We start from the raw sequence: 21,657 nt of genomic DNA on the forward strand, positions 1-21,657 counted from the left end.
AAAGCTCAACAACCTTCAATTGAAAAAGCACCTGAGCTCTTTGTCATTGCACCTTGGGACAGCTGTGATAAGGGAAGGGAGGATAAAGAAAACAGTAGAACCAAAGATTAATTTACCCCGCTCCAAATCTGATCCATGCTTCCTGGTGGATCTCAATATGTGTAAGCAGCTTTAGAAAATGTATTTGCTGTTCCTAGTTCTTGAAATGCATCACATGGCAGTGATGTTCAGGTGCCTTTGCTCCAAGCCCAGGGAACCACAATCAGTGCAGAACTGAATGCAAGCTAAAAAGGTGTGCCACTTGCAGGTTCAACATCAAAGTATTATGAGTGCCCCATTGTGATTTCACAACAGCATTTGGCACAAGTAGGACAAATTTTGTGCTTTTGAAGGATTGTTTCCTGCATGGAAATTAGACTTCTGCCAACAACAGGATCTAAACACAGACAAATCAAATTCCTCCAAGTTTCTCCATGCACACATTCAAGCTTATACCAGAGGCAGAAATGCAAAATAAATTATTGTTTCATTTGCTGAAAAAGGATTTGGTTTATATTACTAAACCAACTAATATCAATTTTTTTTTCTGTTAAGTATTTAAAAGTAGATTTGATACAGGTCAGGGAAAAAAAAGCCCAATTCAGTTTTGAATTCATTTTTTACTTTCTGAGGTCTTAAAAAATTAGTTTATAGAATGGTTGAATTTGGAAAGGAACTCTGAAGGTCACCTGGTTCAACCACTCTGCTCAGGCAAAGCCACATAGTGGCAGTTGGCAAGAACTGTGTATGGGTGTCTTCTGAACATCTCCAAGGATGGAGATTCCACAACCTCCTCAGGCAACCCTGGGTGCCAGTACTCAGTCGCCCTCAGGGAGAAAAAGTGTTTGCTGCTGTTTAAAGAAATTTCCTGTGTTTCAGTTTATGGCCACTGTCTCTAGTCCTGTCACTGGACACCACTGAGAAGAGCCTGGCTTCTTATTCTTTGTGCCCTCCAGGTATTCATACAGTAGATGCTCCCTGAGCCTTCTCTTCTCCTGGCTGAACAGTCCCAACTTTCTCAGCCTTTTCTCCTATCTGAGGTGCTCCAGTCCCTTATTAGCTTTGCTGCCCTTTCTTGACCCTTCCAAGGTTTCCATGTGTCATACTGAGGAGCCCAGCATTGGAAACAGCACTCCAGATGTGGCCTCACCAGCACTCTTTCGTATTTAATACAACTGGGGCTCTATGTAATCTAAAATAGCTTTTTTTACTTTTTATCAGATGCAGGTTTTGCCTCCTTAACTAGGAGTAGAATAACTGAAAATAATGAGATAATAATACGCATAACTGCACTGGTATAATTTCAATATTGCTGGTGGGGTTTGCACTGATAGCGACGTTATTGTGTATATGATATTAGTGTAATTAATGGGTAGGGTTTTTTTTTAATCTATGAAGTTTGTAGCTATTTTTAATAAATCCAAAATAAGCATTTGTTTGTTGTTTAGGACAAAACAATCTTCCTCCAGAAGAATTAAGCAAAGGCCACAGAATATGGAGTGTGATTAATATTTCAGAGGTGGCTCATGAGCTGTGATGAGTGTCATTGTTCAAGCTTGGCACGCTTATTTAAATGAACTCCATATTGTACAACCCTCCTCCTTTTGTGTCTCTGTCTTTCTCTCCCTTCCCTTTTCAAGCATTAAAAGATTTGGCCTCCTTTTACCTCCACGCTACTGTGGAAAGTCGAAGTCCTGTGAGCTTTGCAGTCATCTGGGATGTGTTTGGTGATGCAGCTGTACCAGTCATCCCTTTCTGAGCAAGAGCTGGAGAATGAAATATAGTAGAGCAGTCAATGCCATGTACAGCAGGGACTGAAACAAACTGATCAGAGGACAAAAGTTTCACTTCATGAATGTTTGCTTTTCCCCACTCCTGCACTGAACAGGAACAAAATTTACTGTTGGACATACTCAGAGTGATGATTAGTGTAGCTCCGTGCTTAGGACTGTGACTGAGAAGGAACCAAATGCCCAGAAAATTTTTCAAAGTAGTCTCTGGCTTTGCTATAAGCTGCTCAATCATAGATCACACAGGACAATATGAAGTGTCTCTTTTTGTCCTGTCTTTTTGTCCTTGTCTGCCCTATCTTTTAGGCACTCTAGCGCATAGAGTGTTGGCAGATATGGGTTGCTCAAAGCAAACATGTTTATGCTCATCTCTACAGTGGGCTGCTTAGGTGAATTGCATATTGGGAAATGCAGAAGTGTATTGCCCACGGTAGAGGTGTGAATGACTCAATTTTCCTTTAGCTTCTTCACAGACAGCCTCCAGTCTCCTGGAACAGAAGAAGCCAGGATAGCAATTAGTGAAGGAAGCTGGGTGTTCCCTGGAGTTGCAATTCCCCGTGGAAGCCAGTCATTCTCCAGACTGGCCCCTAGATGCCCCCTGTGGACAAGGCAAACCAGCGAGCACTTCACATTTGCCTGCTAGTCCAGCTATCCCCAAAAACCAGCAGGGTGGGTTCCTGTTATTTTACAGATGCATTTGCTCTGTTACAGCTGTGAGGTATCCTGCCTGTTTTAGCTGGTTTTTCTGCTGTGACTTCAAACTGTGCACTTCCTCTTCATCTGAAACTCTGCACAGCTCTAGCGGTTTCTAGCCTCAGTCACCAGAGAGAACGCAACTCAGTGTGGTCTCCCCTTTCCAGATCATACCAGCCACTCACATTAAAGCTACCCACTAGACTTTGTTGTAAAAACTAACAGTGGCATCATTGCCAGCTGCTGTTCAGCTGTGATTTCCTCACACTGTCCTCATGAAGACCACCAAACAAGACATCTGAGAACAATTTCTCAATTTCTGTTTTGTGGTCTAAAAAAAAAAAAAAAAGGAAATGCCAGATTTCCAGATTTTCTTGATGATCTTTGACTTGGCATCCCTCTGCACTATAAGCATAAGCCCTTGTCTGACAAACATCAGCCTGTGCAAAATTCAACAAGCTGGAGCAGAAACTCTGAGCGAGTGTATGTACTACAAGAGATCACCTCTGTCAAGAGTCACACTACTAGTCATAGAATCCCAGAATGGTTTGGGTTGGAAGAGACCTTAAAGATCATCTCATGCCATGGGCCTGCCATGGGCAGGGACACCTTTCCCTAGACCAGGTTGCTCAGAGCTCTATTCAGCCTAGTCACTCCTTGTTACTACCAAAGTTACCTGTCAAATTACACTTTCTAAGAAATTTGAAGATGTCTGTATCTTCCAGACAAATCATGTCCACTGCCTAGAAAACACTAAAAGAAGTCCTGCTTTTCCTGATTTAAACATTTGTTCTGCTAATTCTTTAACGGAAATTCTCCTCACGTGAGAATTAATATATGATTAAAAATATCCAAAAGAAACACAAAGGAAATCATGGCCCATATAGTGGTGGAAATTAAAGCCACTTTAGGAAAGACAGGTAAGAAGGACAACATGCTAGCAAAAGTCTGATATTTAATTGGTCCCTTAAGCCTCTTTTCCACTCAACTAAAAATATCTAGGAAGTAATTACGTGTTTTTAGTGACTAAATGGGGGAATAGCACCCATATGCTGATAAGTAAGATCAATTATGTCAATTTGCATAGGCTTGTTCTTAATTAGATATTTGACTGGTTGCATGAAGACTCAGTGGAGTTTTTGCTGAACCTCTGACACTCAGAGAAACTCAGCCCTTGATCCACCATTGCCACATTTGGTCCTTGTGGGATTTTTTGGATGCATCTTCTGTGCTGAACTATCAGTTATCCATGTCAGCTCATATATTCATCATTAAGCAAACAGAGAGGGTCAAGTTGCCATTGCATTTCACTAGACAGCAGGGGACATCCACAGAACAAAGAAATTGGACCAGGATGGGGTTTTGTCAGAGCGCTACCACTATCGCTGTAAATTAGCCTTTCAGGAGGTAATATTGACTGTGTTCTCCTAAAATTTTCTCTGGAATTTTATATAAGCACCACAGAGTTTTACCTGTGTCCAAGATTAATATTTTTGAAATGCAAATAAAGATATAAGAGCATATGAGCCTTCTCCATAAAGGTGCTGTGCTCAGATCTGTTAGCAGCTCCCTGCTAAACCAATAACGTGGCTCTTCAGGTGAATGAGCCATTTTCAGCAGGAAATGCAAAGACTTTACAGTGCTATCTGCTCATACAGCCATGCTGACTTCTGAGCTTTGGTCATCCTTGGTCTACTGCCTTTAGTCCCTGGCATTCATGCTGTATTTACTTAGTTCATTCATCTTATCTCACACAAATATAAAGGCTTTGGGGTTTTCACTTTGATTGTTAAGCACTGGCCTATAGTGCAGCTTGCAGCCCCTCAGTGTGAGCAGTAAAATATACAGTCTAGGGATACTTGAAGCCTTCTGCACTTCTCTGTCTTTGGTGCCTCTTTTGGTGAGTGTAACACGCCAAGGATGTTGTGCAATGAAGTTTTAGGAGAGCGTGCTGGCTACTGGCTCACTGATATCTCATTACCTCTGCCAGCCAGTAGAAAAAGGAGGAGGAATAACTGGTTTTGGATGACTTACAGCAGATTGGTCACAGAATGAGCATTACAAGGAGAGGGAAGGGGCTCTATCCCAGCCTCTGTCTGTCTGTTATCAGAAGGATAACCTTAGTCTCAGATGCTGGTTCTATCTACAAACAAACACAGCTCACAGTTGCCTCACATACTTTGTTTATCCTAATTAAGCATGGACTTGATATGAGTACAAAAGGCAAAGAAACATCCTAATAATGCAAGCAGTGCATCCCGAGCTGCTCACTAGGTATGACAGCTTCAGCTGGTCTGGGGAAAGGGGACATACAACAGAATTTCCCTGCTACAATACAGGAGGACTGTACACATCTTGCTTTTATAATTGGCAGGTAATTCATAATTACTGTGAGTATATTTTGAGGATTGTGAAGAGTGTGGAGGTCTATGGAAATATCAGATATGGTTATAGTTATAAAAGGAAATGGACCAAAAGGCTTTAACTGGTAGCTGAGCACTCCCCACAGATGGTAAGTGCTCTGGGAAGGATAAGAGCTCCAAATTCTGATTCTGAGTAAGAAAGTGCCATCCCTGCCTTTCTCTGGCACTGTGTAATTTATGAAGTTGGCTGTGCTTCTAGGTATTCTGTTCCATGCTGTAGTTGCAGACTGATGGTGGGAAAGTCAGCACTGAAGACCTTGTTATTTGGAAGAATTTATTTTAATACCACTGTAGTGTGCTATATCTTTTGTAATAAACTACATGTGGAAAACAAACTAGTTACCTTTCTGCTGTAGTTGTATGTAAATTAGTGGGATAGTTCTGGGCTAGAACCATGAAAAATACAGTACACTGCTATCTTTTGATCAGAAACTGATCTACAATCTCTTTTTGGCACTGACTTGGGATCCTAGGACAGAGATCTTGACTCCCAGTTGCAATCAATACTAGCAGTACACAAGCTCATTAGTGAAATTCCTTTTATTAGAAAAACCCATGAGGTTACCAGTAAGGTTTAATTTTGACTTTGACGCTCAAGCACTATTAAATACTTTTATATCTGTTGCATGGTATTACCTAATTACTATTTTCTCCAAGAGTTTTGCAGCCCTAGAGGTATGAGGTAACAAGGGAACTTATAAAAGGGAGATATAACAGACTCGTAGTGTCGCAGGGAAATAATGTGAAAGATATAGGAAAGTACCCAGGCTTCTTCTTTCCTTTCTCTTTAAGATGCTATCAAGACCCAACTTCCAGTCTTTGGGGAGCACATTATTTGAATTAGTTACAGTTTTTGAGCCTTGCATTTATTTTGAATGTTGTTGCATAATCAAGTACTCAGACATTGTCTGTCACCAATAGGAGACTGAAAAACACTAGTTAAAAAAGAATGAGACACCATCTCAGTCTTGGGTACTGGTTGGACTAACCTAGAGATACAGCTCCAGAATATAATACCCTCTGCCATGGACATTTGGGAACAGTACCTTGCTGACAGGGTCAGGCAACGCTCTTCATATTCAATCTTCAAGATGTTTTGGGCTTTCTCTATCACTGGGCGACTGACCTAGAAACAAATGCCATGAACATGAATGTGGACATGAGTTAAACTGTCTATAATCAGTACACCAGACAGGCCTCAGTGCATATTACCTCTTATATCCCTACCATCTGTTTCATATTTCAATGCAAAAAGATGGGCATTAGGGTTTTTTGTATTGCTGTTTTAATGAGGTATGATCTCTATTTCAATATGATGGTGTGCCGAAGGGAAAAAATAACATAATCTAGCCTATAAGGATGAAGCATCTATGAGGGTTCAGTTTAAATATGACAAACTTAGGAGATGTTTAGTCTGCCAAGTGTCAGAGCATTTTGGTCTATCCTTGTAATGAACAGAAATCACTTTTTTCCTGACATGCGGGCATTATACAGTGAAGCACTTCAGTGAATGCCTGCCTGCAGCAAGGCTCTGTTAACAAAAAGAAAAAAAAAAAAAAATTGGCAATTCCTAGGAATTTCTGGAATCCCTAAGTTAGTTTTAAACTCTCAGGTCCCTGGGGTGATCAACCCCTGCCACATTTTCACAACAGCCTAAATTTCCTATGTCATTCCACTGAAATTAATGATTAGTAATTCTCATCTTGTGTGTATTCTAGATCATCTAGACTCTTGATTTGTCACTTTAGATCCTCTTTCACATAAATAAAACTTGGAATATTAGTTATAGAACAGTTATGAAGGTCCAATAGACCTCTTAGGTCCAATATTTCCTGTTGCATAGGTGCTGGTGGCAATGAATACTTAGGGAAAGAGTGTGAGGACAGCTTAATTGTGTTTGCAATTTATAACTTTATTGAAGAAGAAGTTGGTTTCATATCACTACATGAAATTGTTCCCAATACATCTTTTCCCCATAAAGTTGGCTAATTGCTTTTTGAACCAATAATGCTTTTGAGGAAAATAGTTAAAAGGCACATGAAAACCAGCCATGTGTAAATATTGAGTAGCAGGAGTTTAAAACCAGGCAGACTAAGTTCTAGTGAATATATTGAAGGGAACAAGAATGCATTGGCTGGAGACAAAATGAGATGATAAATATTTTTTGTTTCCTATTTCATGTTTAGAGGGTAACTGATTTTGACTTGTATTAATTACGCAGTCTGAATAAGGCTGTCATACTAAGACTCAGACTTAGAGATAATCTTTTAATGTTTGTTTTCTACCGTTTTTCCCTCTGTCTCCTGCAAGAGACAAGGAAATGCCCTGATAACAGGTCCGTCCCCTCTTTCCCCTTGCTTGATATGAAATATAAACCAGAAAAGCACCAGCAGTTTCCTATAAAACTTTAATTCAAGCTTTTAATAGAGATGAAGCATTACCTTCATGCCTGACACAGCCCAAATGTTTTTCAGTTGGTATTTGCCATCCTTCTGGGGATATGTGTACAGCAGAACATCATTCATCTACACGAAAAGAAAGACAAAATCAATAATTTGCAATATGGCTTGCAGGCTCGCCTGCTAGCCCATTCTCCTGGGGAGTATACCTGGAACAAGCTGTAACTTGATGAACTGCTGGGACTGTTACCTAACCCTAACCCTTTCCTAATACCCAGCCTAACCCTGTCCTGACAGCTTCATGCTGTTCCCTCGGATCCCGCCACAGAGAGCGGAGACTGGTGCTGCTCCTCTGCTGCCCCTCCTGAGGGAGCTGCAGACCATGATCAGGTCTGACCTCAGTCTCCTCTTCTCCAGGCTGAACAATTCAAGTGGCCTCAGCCACTCCTTGTATGGCTTCTCCTTCAGATCCTTACCCATCTCTGTCTTCCTCCTTTGGATGCTAACAGTTTTAGCTCCTTATGCTGTGGTGCCCAAAACTGCTCCCAGTACTCCAGGTGAGGCTGCCCCAGTGCAGAGCAGAGCAGGACAAACCCTTCCCTCACCCAGCCGGTGATGCTGACCCTGATGCGCCCCTGGACATGGCTGGCCCTCTTAGCTGCCAGGGCACAGCTGACTCATATTCACCTTTTGCTGACCAGGACCCACAAGTCCCTTTTCACAGTGCTGCTCTCCAGCACCTCATTGCCTAGTCTACACTAAAGGTTTGCCCCTTCCCAACACAAGTCCTTGTTAAACTTCATGTGGTTGGGGATTGCTCATCTTTCTAATTCATCAAGATTTCTCTGCAAGGCCTCTCTGCCCTCGAGGAAGCTGACAGCTCCTCCCAGTTTAGCATGATTGGCAAACTTACTTCTCATCCCTTCGAGTCTTGCATCCCTGTTTTTCATTAAGATATTAAAGAGCACTGGCTATAAAATGGGCCCTGCAGCACCTGGGCACTAAACCCAAGGAAGTGAACTGCTGAGAGAGATTTTCAGGATCCTGACATAGTCTGCTATGAGGCTTCTTGAATACAAACTCAAATTTTTAAATGTATTTTAAAAGTTACATATTTCTTTAAAAACCTGCTTATTTTTTTAGTACTTTTGATAAAGGATGACACTATGGTGCACACCATTAGCATGACAACCTTGATTAATATCCCAAGATTTTACTAAGCGTTACTTTTATTTGCCTTTTTTCCCCCTCCTTTTTTTCTCCCCTATTTAGCAGTAGGCTGTGATTTGGAGGTCTCACTAGCTACAACTTGACACAGTGAAATAATGACAAATATTTCAAAGCTTGTGAAGCAAGGCACACATATTCATGAAGAAAGAAAGGGTTTGCACTCACTGCTGTTTTCTTTGCAAAGACCTTAGTGATGGCCATATGAATGATATGGACAGAATTAGTATTAGTACCAGTGGTTTCATACATCCTCCTGCTTCAACTGTCCACTGTTCCCTCAAGCAGTGAGGACTGGCTGGTGATAAAAGCTGATCTTGCAGCCTCTCAGACATCTGTGGTAGAGGAGATGGATTGCTAGAACCGTGTGGGAAGTTCCCACAAGTCCTTGGGCTTCAGACACAATTCTTGTTTGCCAGAATACTTTTAATAATTGGGATTCCCAGACTGCTCAGAGTTTGATATTGGAGCACATACCCTTTTTCTGCACAGAGAAAGCAGGATATGTCTCATCCTTTATTCCCTTTTTTCCGGTCGCTGCTTTCCTTTCCACCCCTCCCCACCTTCTTTTTATATTCTCTCTGTTGTGACAGGTACCAAGTAACATTAGAGTCAACGCAAGTTTTCTAACCTACAGTGTTCAAGTTGATTGATCCAAACAAATTTAAGCCCTGCTAAACTGCTGGCATCCATATGTAATATATACTCTGTCTAAAAGCTTCTACTGCATGTTTGGTTTTTCTGAATGTTTTAAAGGCTAGCTAATTATGAACCCTGCCTTCTTCTATTCAAGTTTGAGTTAAACATGCCCTGAGTGTCAGTGGAGCAGTCTGAATGTGTGCTGGAGCTGTGTTTTTCAAGCTGCGACTCCAAAAATCTCCGATACTCCAAGCCTGCCAGATACAGCATTAAACAGTCTCCCATTTGATAGCAGCTTCCTGCAATCCATTTTCAAAACAAGTGGTCTTTGTAGAGAAATTCTTAGAAGGGTGAGATAAGAGACAGGCTCCGAGTTGCAGAGTCTTGTGGTGAGGGGCAGTTAGGGGACCTGCCAGTTTCAGCAGCCCATACTGTGCTGCACAGAGGCCACAACATCCTTGTAAACAGAGACTGGACTCAGGAAACAGACATACAGCAAAACTCACAAAACATCCTGCCAGGAAACACCAGATTCAACAATACCCTCAGCCTGCACAAAACAGCCAGCTCAAGTAACATTTTGATACACACAACATACACCTGCAGGAACATTTGAAATTTGTCTTTACACTGTCATGCACGTATGTGCTGTGCACAGACACACAGTGCTCCTTAGGGACAGATGTACATTCAGAGCAAACCACTAAAGCACATTTTGAAAGCACAGGCGAAATAGAAGTCTGGCCCACACCCAAGTTTTACAGCCTATTCTAGCTACAACTTCAGTTTGATGGGCTCATCTCCTGGGATGAGTAGTGATTAAGTTCTCCTTCAGTGGGTTATCCTTCAGTGGGTACTCTTGCTCTGAAATTCTGTCCAGGTCCTGGTCTTAATTTAGCTTCAGTCAGAGCAACTTCGCTACTAAGAACTTCAGAAAATGCTATTCATGTAAAAATCTCTTCGGGATAGTGAAGGTAAATACAATTATTCCATCAAAGCCAAACGACATCTATTACATGTTATCTTCTGCAACCTTTTTGAGTCACTGATGACATATGAAGCACTAAAAAGAAGTTCTGAAAGATATTTTTGTTAATACACAAACCTGAGTTTTGCAAGGGGCTTCAAAGGATTACAATATGGTCCTTAGAAGATAAAGGCTTTAAATTAATGTCAGTTTTAAGAGACAATGTTTAGGAAATTATTCTAGTCTTGGGGTTTTGTCATGGGTTTTTCTCCCACAGAAATCACTGAACCTGAAGGTAGATATTTGCCAATAAGTTTCAAGTAGTTTCAATGATCCAGTCACCCTCTCCCTGCCCCTACTGGAAGTACAATACAGGAAGCCTGAAGTAATTGCAACTTCAATGCGTTAGATCAGGAAAGAAGCCAGGTTTATGTGTCTCTTGGTTCTTGAAAGTGACCATTATGACTAACTCCACCCCATTCTTGTGCATGACAGCACATTTGGTCACAATTTGCCTCGCTGACTGAAAGGAAGAAAAAACCCTGTTTCTGGATAACGAGAGCATCTATTAATACGACATTGGTTACTGTAATGTCTCCAGCTGTCAAGAGACGCTTCTCTCTGCAGTTAACATCTGAACTTTCCCCAGGAAATAGTTCCTAAACTAGGGAGTGCCAGAAAGTAATTTCTGTGCTTGTTCTGTTCCAGTTATTTTGGCCTCTTCTGACTTATGACCTTCAAGCTGTTACAACCATTTTGGATGACTTGAAATTTATATAAGTTTATCCCCTGTTTAAATTACTTTCAGCATTTATTATTGACCAGATTTCTGATATTCCTTTAAAATTCTCTGTATTGGTTACAACAGCTAAGTTTGTAGCACTTCAGTTTTTGTTGTAGTAATGCGTTATAATGGCAGCAACAAACACATTGGAAGACTAAAGGGTAGCAATGTCTTAGAATTTTGTCCCAGCTTTAGCCACAGTTCCAAAGTAATTTTGAAGACTAGCAAAGGCAAGTGCTTCAGAAGAGAGACCAGTAGGAATGTAATTTTAATCTGTTATTAAGTGGTTATCAGTAGACTTCAGAGTTACTGCTGCTGAGAACATTGTTTCTTAAGGCCAGCTACTGGAGTTTCTGGCATAGCCTTTTTCCTATGACTGCAACAAAGTCATGATTTTGACATTTATTGCACTTGTTACAGTCCATTGATGCTGACTCTGTAAAACAGAACTGCAGCTATCTCACATTTGAAGATTTGCGTGAAATCCATCATTTTCAGTATGTAAAAGTCTGAATTTTCACAGAAACCACTGAAACCATCAAAAAAAAGTGCAGCACCAGCACTTTATCCCATTCCATCTGATCTTTGATTATGATGGGCAATATGTGATTGAGGAGGGAAAGAAGCTTGTGCATATGGTCATGCACAAACAGGAGTTACAACTAAGAGGGAGAAATATAAAGGATTAATGCAAAGTATATGGCTTCTGTAATAAGCCATCTCTCCTCCTTACATTAACAGGTAGGCAGGTAACAAAGTCCTAAGACACAGGCAAGTATCATAATCCCCTTAATATTGAAAAGTGCATAAAAATACATGTGGTCACAAAATACGCTACCTGAAAAGTTGAGAATAGAGCTCAGGAGCCTGAAGTTTCAGACACTCTCTAACTGCTCAATGGAGTGTGTGATGCAAAATAGAAAATGTAAGTGTTCATAGCATATCTCCAAAACAGTAAGGTCTCATCTGTTTTGATTTGCAAATACTTGTAGGAGGGTTGTGGACCCTTGTAAAGAGTATTCCAGGCAAGTGATGAAAGGTCCATTTTTTCTAATTATCCTAGAAGAATGTTGCAAAGTGTCTATCACTGAAAACTGTTGTTCTAATCCACACTAAGCTGGAGGTGTGTGTTTAGAGGAACTATGCTGAGGCAATGCACAAAATTATCAGGTAATTTACATATATGTGGACAGCAGGAGCTAAAAGAAAGTTCTTCAGTTTCAAAGATCCCTCCTGAGTGTGACCAAAGGAAGTTTTCAGCTACCTTAGCAGTAGGGTATTCTCTCTTGCTCCTGATTAAATCTTCAAAGGTCTTAGGACTTTCAAGTCAAGTGTAGCTTAATTCCTGAAAGTTTTCAGGAGTTCTCATATTACTCATCCCCTTGAAAACCTGCACTTCCTTGCAGAATTATATCCTGGTGAAGGCTGTATATAACTGTGGCACAACCGGAGGGTTGCACAGCACATATTCTTGTATGCGGGGCGAATGGGACGTGTGAAAGGACTACAGCTCTGTTAGCAGCAGGAACTAACTCACTACCTCGCTGTTGATGGTTAAATCAACAGCAGCCTAAAATCTCCCAGGCTTCAGGGTTGCATAAATGTGTGGAAAGATATGAGAGAAACAGTAAAAATATAAAAAAATCTTACCAAGAACAAATGTCGAGGATGCCTGTTTTTGCCAGAGACTTTCATCAGCGTTCCCTCTTTAACAAAGATCTGAAGGAGAAAAGAGCAGATTGTAATCCTGAGATTTCACTCTGAATCTTTCTGTGAAAAGAGTATTTCTCCTGGGGAAGGAGCTACTCCATCACCATTCATCAGTACAAGAAGAGATAGAGAGCCTCAACATTGTTTCTAGCCTTACTCCCTATGATCTGGCTTAGTCTTTGCCTGGGTTAGCTCTGCTGCCCTTCATGGCTTGCACTTGTGTCAGTACAAAATGGGTAGGAAACCTGCTTGTCCTCAGCCCACTCTTTCTGCGCTGCGGACTGTGCTCAGAGGTGATTGTCACAGATTGAAAGCTAACATATAATGAGCTTTAGAAAAGAATTCTTGTCTTTAAAAGTCCTCTGAAATAGGCAGACCAATGAGAAAAGCTGAAACCTTGGGTTTTAGTATGCTACACCATCTTAACTATACCTCCATATATAATTTGTTTAATTTTGCAAGCACAATACTTTTTCAGTCCATCATGTTACTAAGTATGTAGGTAGGACCATGTATGTAAAACCAGCTAAACCAGCACACTAGAACTTCATTGCAGTAATGTTCGAAAAAGTCTGCCATAACTAACTGAACTACATCAGTGGATTAACAGTCATCTGCTCTCTTTTTAGATGGAGAACAGAATCTAGCGTATTTCTTCACTCTAGAATAGTTTATAACCAAAGAGACAAATCCTGTAAAATCTGTATGCTGGGCTTTGCAGAATTTGTTAAAGCCTTACCTAGTAAGGGCAAGTGAGAATACTGATCTTAGAGAGAAAAACAAATATTTGCAATATTTGGCTGATGAGTATTCTTAGGCTATGAGTATGCATACTTTGAAAATTGCTTCATGAATTTTGTTAAAGATAATGGTGGACTGAAGGGAAATTCAGAGTTGCAGAACTCAAGAAAGAAATCTTTTGAAGCATAGAAGCAGGTTGGACCTGAGGGAACTGGACAAGTTTGAAAGTCAGAAGAAGAAATTTGCATTTGATGTGGATAGCAAGAGAGCTGTACACTCTCATGTTTCTGTTGATGTGCTGCTTAAAAACAGCATATTATATTAAAAGCACCACGGGGGAATAGTGAAAATATAAAATTAAAAAAAAATTAATTGCCCTAATTTAAGGTTCTTAGGCAGCTATATAAAGCACAGAGGCTTTTCAGGCTGAAAGCAATTCCTGCTTTCAGTTGCAGCCTTTTGACTGGAGGAAAGCAGTACCTTCATCAAAATACACTACACTTGGGGTGTCTGAGGACTGCTGAAGTAAAAAGCCAAAAGGCTGCTCTGTGTAGAAGCGGAGACAATGCATGTCTTTCTCAGCACGACCTTCTTTTTGTGCACTGCCAGAATGATGTTTTTTACACAAACCAGTGCTCCAACTTGTATCACAATAGCTCAGTAAACAACATCTATAGGAATCTGAAACATGGCCATCCACACAGAGATATTGCTGGCCAGAAAAAATGCCCTTACCAGCATGGGTCTGCCAGCAGCACTCACCCTTCCTGGCTGGACGAGGCCGCTCTGCCCTCTCACACTGTGCTCAATGTGTACTAGCTTCTGCAAGTTTTCCTGGGAGAGAAAAACAGCATTTAGAAAGCTGCATGGAGACTGTTTTTATACAAGCAGGCAAATTTTCCCTCATCCCTCCTCACCATTTTATTTCTTTAGAACTGATGTTATAGAATTAGATTTCAGAGAGAAGTGAGGCCAAAGATTTACACACAGAAAGTCTTCTTCTTGCCTTATGGATTTTACAAAACCTCATCACCTGTGTTCACATCTGCTGTGACCTTCTACAGTTCTTTTACCTGTGATTCCCCAGTGTACCTTCCAAAGGAACTGCTAACTTCATATGGTATTTATACATTGGCTTCTTTGCTGACTTTCTGGCTCTGTGAACTAATAAAATAGGGACAAAGTACAGTATCTGCTCCAAAGACCTGTGCGTAAGAGCCATGACACCAATAATCCAAAGCATGCTTTGATGCTTTCAGACTGTTGCTAGTATTATCTGAAGATTTACATTCTGTGATAACAGATTAATGCCTTTGCAATAGGGGATTTAGAGGGTACACTAGTAAGCAGGCAATGAAGCTGCATTTCTGTTTGGATGCTTTGCAAAAACCAGGAAGTTTATGATTCAATTCTGATACTATTAAGTATTTACCTGGCCTTAAAGCACAGTCAGTCAGTGGGTACTGGCACCAGGCAGGAACTTATCCGCGAGGATGGTAAACAAGATTAACCTAGATAAGTTTGTGCTCCCATAAAGAAAATCAGATGAATGTAAGAAGGAAGAAAGGATGTCTATACCTTTGCAATATTGCTAGTCTTTTCAAATCTCCTTCCATTTAGCAGATGAGGCTGTTAAAACAGAGGCTTACGCATAGGATTCAGCTGTGGTTTTTATCTGATCAGAACAGGAGAATGAGCTACCCAGCAGCAGTGAGGCATATTCCTCACTGGAATATGCCTAAAAATTAGGAGCCTTCTATCTAAGTCTCCTATACTATACAGCCACTGTATTCTGTATCTTCAGTTATACACCCAGATGAACTACAGACTAAGGACCATACTTGATACAGCTTTGTGACCTGACAGCCTTTTAGAACAGTTTTCTTCTTCAACAGGCAATGTTTTCCTTTGCTCCACTGACTGGCATTAATATACCCCTGGGATTAGTCAGACTTGATTAGATCATACACTGTATCTGCCTGACACAAATCAGCCATGTCTATAGGATCAGCTAATTAAGAAAGTTATCACAGATACTAGAAGGAGCATATCCAAGTTAACATGATGATATGTCAAGGCTTATTTACCCTGGATTTCAGCAAACACAATCACATACCTACCTAGGCTTGCTTTTTGAATAAGCCTGAAATCTCCCCATCTTACTGCCTCAGTGAAACATTGCACTTGTTTAGCATGATACTTAGTTCTTAATCAGTAACTGGATGTCAAATACATGGAAATACCTACAAGCCTACAAGGCTTGACCAGCACAGGGTTTCACTGTGCCCATGTAACATAATTGACAGTTGACACATTTTCAAGAATTTGATATGTCAGGTATCTCTTTTGCAATGCAGGAAGCAAAAAATTGATTTTTTCAGGTCACTTCTAAAATACTATAGGCAAATAAAATAGAAGCAACATATAAAGCAATAGCACAAGAAATATCAGGGATCATGGGACAGCTGACTTTTGCAAAAGGTATTTGCAAAGGACTTTCCTGTCACTGAAGGGTATTTTAGCCTGGCAAATCCCGTCCAATTGACAACTGCCACAATGAAAACCTGTTTTTCATCTGCAGAAAAAGTGTTCCCCAGTGAGCACACTCATGCCAGTGCTAGTACTACTCATCTGGGTTTGTATCAAAGCGAGAGAAGTTGCAGCAGCCCAGCTTTTCTCAGGAGTGCTGGCAGAGGAGCCTCTTGAAATGCTGATGTTTGCAATATGGACACATGTTCACCAGGAAACGGACAGAGAAGTATTGAACTCATTTCCTGAAGGAAGTTAAACACCCATCACATGTGAAGGATAGTGGTTTATCTGGGAATGTGGACAGCTGAAGGGGGGGCATAGTTTCCTGTCAGTTCCCCAAAATTCTGAGTTTATATAGCTTTCTTCGTTGGTCTTAAAACTATCACTTTTCTTCTTTCTAAGATCCTTCACAATCCTACAATTAAGGAATAAAAGCAAAGCTCCACCCAGACAGTACTGCAGAAGTGGGTGTCAGAAATACTGCTGTGGCCATTTTAGCAGTGAACTGCAGCTTCCATAATTTTATCATGATGTCTATGTAGCAGGAACACCTCCTCAAGGAATTCACTAGCTGTTAATAGCAACAGTGATTTATAGCTCTTAGCATCTCAGGGCCTCTAACAGATTGCAGACATTCAGAGAGCAGTACAAACCCTGCTTAGTTCATCTCCTGGAATTACAGATAGACATAATACTCTGTGGTGATGGTGTGCCTTGTACTTCTTTTTGTACATCTGTAAATTGAAAGTAATATTTTCCTACATGGTGAAATTTCTGTAGAGAAAGTTGTGGTCATAATTTGCTTGAGAATCCTGGATTAATGGTCCCCAGGAAAAACTGCTAGACTCTTATTATCATAAAACAACAAAAAAAAGCTAATAATGGGTCATTGATATTCTGTAGAAAATGTAGATCCTAATTCAGTGCTCCTATGAGATTTTTGGAGTGTTGTTTGATGAGCTGGTACATGGGAACAGAAATCATCTTCCTTCCAGGTATATGCCAAGTCTAAATTATTTCTTAGAAATTCAGCCAGGTACATGGCAATTAATTAATGCTCTAAAATAAGTGGCATTGTTCAGGTTCTTCTGTAATTAGAGTAATTGTTTGCTTTTATGTTTTCTTTTTTTTAAACTGAGAGAAAGAAAAGTACTGGTTGAGGCTTTTATGTCTGGGATGTTAATTCAGGAGGACAACCTCTCATTCAGCAGAAAATTGAACTTTGTTTTTTGTGAACCTGCGTTTTCACAAAACCCCCCACATTCACACAAAAGGGAAAGAAGAAAATTTTGTTTCACTTATTCCATACCAAAGTTTTGAAAAATAGTAGATGTGCTCTGATGATATGATAAAAAAAAAAGTGTAAAAATATATTTGGAATTTGTGATGAAATTATTACACAACAGACATTATTTATAGCAATTATTATAAATTGGTATATTATAAATTGGAGTCTGTGACGTGTAAGACTCAGATGATACAATGATGTTCTTCAAATTGAAGCAAGGCTTAGTAGAGACAAAATGATTTCATGGCAATGCAACACAAATTTGATTTTGTCCGCTTACATATACTTCTGATTTCAGAAAAGTATTTCTTTAAATATCCCATATATCTGAGTGAAATCTAAGGAAGCAAACATGCCAGGAATGTGTGACCTTGATCTGTTAGGAACTGAGCTCTGAGAGTTCTGAACCTCTAATACAGATATCCTTAAAGTTCTGAGATTTTTCTGGAAGGTTTGCATGAGATCTCAGGTTTTGTATGAAATATTTATTTTGGTACAAAGACTGCTTTAATAATGGGAAAATATGATTATAAATTCTTTGCCTGAGGAGAAGGAAAATCAAAATCAAACCAGTTGAAAACTTTGCTTAGTAAGTCTGTAGTTTCAGAGTCTAGTTTACAGAGGGGTCAGATTACATTCCTTTTTGTGATAAAACTCTAGGCTTGTTAGACATCCTCCCTGCAACCTACAGCTGTTCTTTCATCTTCATAACCAATTAGTGTGTTCTTCCCTAACAACTCAAGTGCATTCATTTTTTCAGCCTTAAAAACCTACCTGAAAACAAGCCCTTACTAAGAAGATTGATATTTCACTCCTTTCCTTCATCTACATCATCTTAATGTGATGCCTTTTCTCATTGTATCTTGAATTTCATGTTCTGATGCCTGAATGATTATTAACAACCCTCTCGTTGCTCAGAAAATGAAATAATAAAGAAGTGAGTTGAAACCCAAGAGGGAAAAAAACCTCCTCTGTGCTATTTGCTATAGTGTCTTACATCTTGCACAGCTGCACTAAAGGGCACAGACCAACTCCACATCTGCAGTATTGTAAACCAGATCTGTATAAGCCCTTGCGTCTCACCTTGGAGGAGGCCTCAGAATCTAGCAGACATATGTATTCACTTGAACAGATGTGCAAAAAACACACTATTGATCAGGAGAGCACACGCCATGGTAGGACTCACCGCTTGGAGCATGCTGTCATTGGCTTGGTCCGTGATTTCAGAAACAATCAATAAGGCAGCTGAGGGATGAAGGAAAACAAACACCATACATTGGACAAAAGAGTAGAAAAATAACTCAAATCCCTCCTGATTGCAAGGGCATCCTTTGGCTTCTTTGTCATTTTCATAATGCAACTCTGACATGGCACAGGGTGCTGTTTCCCCTTCCTCCCTTCATCATTCTCTTGTGTGAAACAGCATCATGCTTGAGCTGATCCAGAGAGCTTATCAGGTCCCTTTTAAACACCTAGGATGGCACTAAGTCTTTTTGTAATGTTTTCTAGTTGCAGATTTTTGTCAATATCTTGTTATATAGAGAGATGAATGTAACCCAACTTTAGCCACCAAATAGCATGGCAGTCTAAACTGTACCTCTTACTGTTGAGAGAGAGGACATATCATTCCTTTCTGATAGAAATCTGTGTGAAGAGGTGACACAAATTAATTCCTGGATTCTCTACTGGCAAATAACCTGGGCTAGGACATGTTTGCTGGCACTGAGAGCAGTGGCCTGCTCTCAGGTGCCTATTTCACATCCCTTCCTCTGTGGCACAGGGCTTTCTATTAGTTTCTGGCCATAACTTGGGAGCATGCTGGCTAGGAATGGCACAAGCATCTCCTAACCGAAATGAGATAGGCAATTGTAGTCAGAGGGCTTGAGTGTCCGCCCGGCTACTGTTTAAATTACTGGTATAGCTGTTGTTCTACCATCTGTGACTAGGGTCCTAAATCCTGAATGAGTCTCTGCTCTTGGGCAGAATAAACTGACTTTGAGTCAACCCCTGACTTTATTGCTATGAATTGTTTGAATTTATAATCAATGTAAGGGGGCTGAATTAATTTCATTAATACAATGTTACTGCTGCTTACTCCAGCCTGGAAAATACTCCTACAGACATCACAACTAAACTTGCTATGATTTCAGTGGGAGTAAGAGACTTCTGCTTTATCTATCTCATGTGTTGTAAAGGATGGTGTTAGCAGTGGATTTGTTCCTGATTTTGCAGAACTGCTTTTTATGCAATGTCTTATAACTTTATGTAATGTTAAGGAATCCAGAATACAGATGTGCAATTCAAATTTCCTTGGTTTCTCCCAAGTTCACAGAGCACAGCAAGCATACCATAGCTAATGTAACACAATCAGGCAGGCGGAACCATCTGAACTGATTTTACAATGACCAGGCCAAATATTTACAAAGTCCAAGACTAAGATTTCCTCAATGACTGGGGCAAGACTAGAGTGTCTGCACTATGCCTGTATAGATGTTTTCTTCTTCCCTAATTTCCATCATGCCAAAACTATAGGAAACCCATATGTTTCAATTAAAAATAAAATGACACCATTCCTGTCCTAAATAATTTGTCTAAATTAGTAATCCATTCTTATAGATTTTGCATCTAACCTATTAATGCAAAATCTTGAAAAGAATCATCTTATATATCAGTATAGAAATCTCGAACCTCTTCAGAAGCAATGTTAGCAAAACGTTAGTTTTCTTCTACCAATTTCATTTTACCTTGTGTGGCTTCATACTCTGTAGAATCAGGACAAAGATTATTCAAGTAATCTGTAGTAAATGATCAAAAAAACACAGACATCCAACAATCAGAATTCAGATCAACATAATTTGTAGTGTTGTTAGCTAAAACATTAAATCCTAATCACAAAATCAGACACTGGTTGGGGTTGGAAGGGACATTAAACATTAAGTATCATCTTGTTCTAATCCCTCTACCATGGGCAGGAACACCTTCCAGCAGACCAGGTTACCCCAAGCCCCATCCAACCTGGGCTTTGAATGCCTCCAGGAATGGGGCATCCACAGTAATGTCCCACAGCAATTTATTCCCAAATCATTAAGCATATATATATAGCCTCTTTCCAAAGCAAAATTCATCTTTGATGGCATTTTACTTAGAGAATAAATGCAAAGAGCATTGATACAGATTTGGGCTCATATAACTTGGCAGGTATAAATAAACTGTGTCAAAAATGTTTCTCGAGAGAATTGCTGAGTAGCGCCACTTTACAAATAACTCTTTTTCTAATTAATTCTGATTTCCCATCTGAATCAATGCTGTTGGTTATACTTGCAATTAGACTAAATGAATCATATGCTTCTTATGGGCACAGAAAGGAGACACTAGTTCTGTACAAGCAGGGTTTAAATAATTACTATCGAACTCAATCATAATCTGAAAATAGGTTCTGTAAGATAGATACACACTAGTGCTTAGTGTGGCAGCAATTATATTTGCATTATATACAAACCTTTAACCTGTGTTATTTTGGACTACTTTCCTTGGACCACCTGCTTATTCTGTGTCTGGATCTATATGCTTTTAAAGACTATAGTATCTAAGTGCTACAGGTTAAAGACCCTAGCCTGGAAACACTTCATTCTTATCTTGCTGATTAGTCCAGATTCCTAAATTCTGCACTGAAGAACTAGACCTCTGTGCTGAGAATGGTGCTGGGCATGGATGTCTGTTCCCTTGAATGCCTTATCCCTACACATTTATCTTTCTAGTGCTGTGCCTTCCCTGGTATCTAGAACTTCATCTGGCTTTTACCGGCATTGTGGAAAGCATCTGCCTGTACTCAGGCAGGCAGGGAGGGGTTGTGCGATGTCATCAGGCAATATTTAGTGTTCCTTTTAACGACTGGAAGCTCTGTCCTCAGCTATGGACTGAGTGGACAAATCCTTTTGGTTGTGGTGCCATAAGTGGTAACCAATACTCTCATAAATACCCTTCCTTATCTGATAGAATCAGCCAGTTATCACACAAGTACACCTGAGAATCTAAAGGCCTGCATTGTTCCAGATTCATTCTGTCCTAGCAGTCAAAGAGTGGCTTGGTTTCTTGAATAAAGTAGTAAACCTATTTTCTGTAGTATCTTAATCTGGTGGACTTCATCTCAGTACACACAAAAGCTCTGATTTTCCCAGTTAGTGTCAGTACATGGGACGAGGAGGAACTCAACTCTTTCAAGCATAGATAGAATCCCATCAGGGGAGCTTCACTGAAGCCCTTCCAGCTTTCTCACAAAATATCATGCTGCATGTTTGCAATTTATCTTGTGGACCACAGAAATGTGAAAACAGGATAAAAGGGCTATTTTAAAGTTTTCATATGGTCACTTTGTTCTGCTGCTTTTATAGAAGCCCCTCTTAGTACACTGTGCCTTTCATTGGC

General features: G+C 40.1%; 1 protein-coding gene across 1 annotated transcript in view; it reads right to left on the minus strand.

The window, feature by feature from the left end:
- Positions 1-21,657, minus strand: part of FGD5 (FYVE, RhoGEF and PH domain containing 5) — a 74,394-nt gene that overhangs the window by 10,147 nt on the left and 42,590 nt on the right. The window contains exons 9-15 of the mRNA XM_084214628.1: positions 19,977-20,027; positions 18,419-18,477; positions 14,175-14,246; positions 12,612-12,680; positions 7,387-7,470; positions 5,992-6,071; positions 1,706-1,805 (exon numbers count right to left, since the gene is read on the minus strand). Coding sequence (XP_084070754.1) covers positions 1,706-1,805; positions 5,992-6,071; positions 7,387-7,470; positions 12,612-12,680; positions 14,175-14,246; positions 18,419-18,477; positions 19,977-20,027 — 515 coding nt within the window. The remainder of the gene's footprint in view (positions 1-1,705; positions 1,806-5,991; positions 6,072-7,386; positions 7,471-12,611; positions 12,681-14,174; positions 14,247-18,418; positions 18,478-19,976; positions 20,028-21,657) is intronic.

The sequence above is a fragment of the Fringilla coelebs genome, assembly GCF_963513975.1.
Source record: "Fringilla coelebs genome assembly, chromosome: 13".
Classification (NCBI taxonomy): domain Eukaryota; kingdom Metazoa; phylum Chordata; class Aves; order Passeriformes; family Fringillidae; genus Fringilla; species Fringilla coelebs.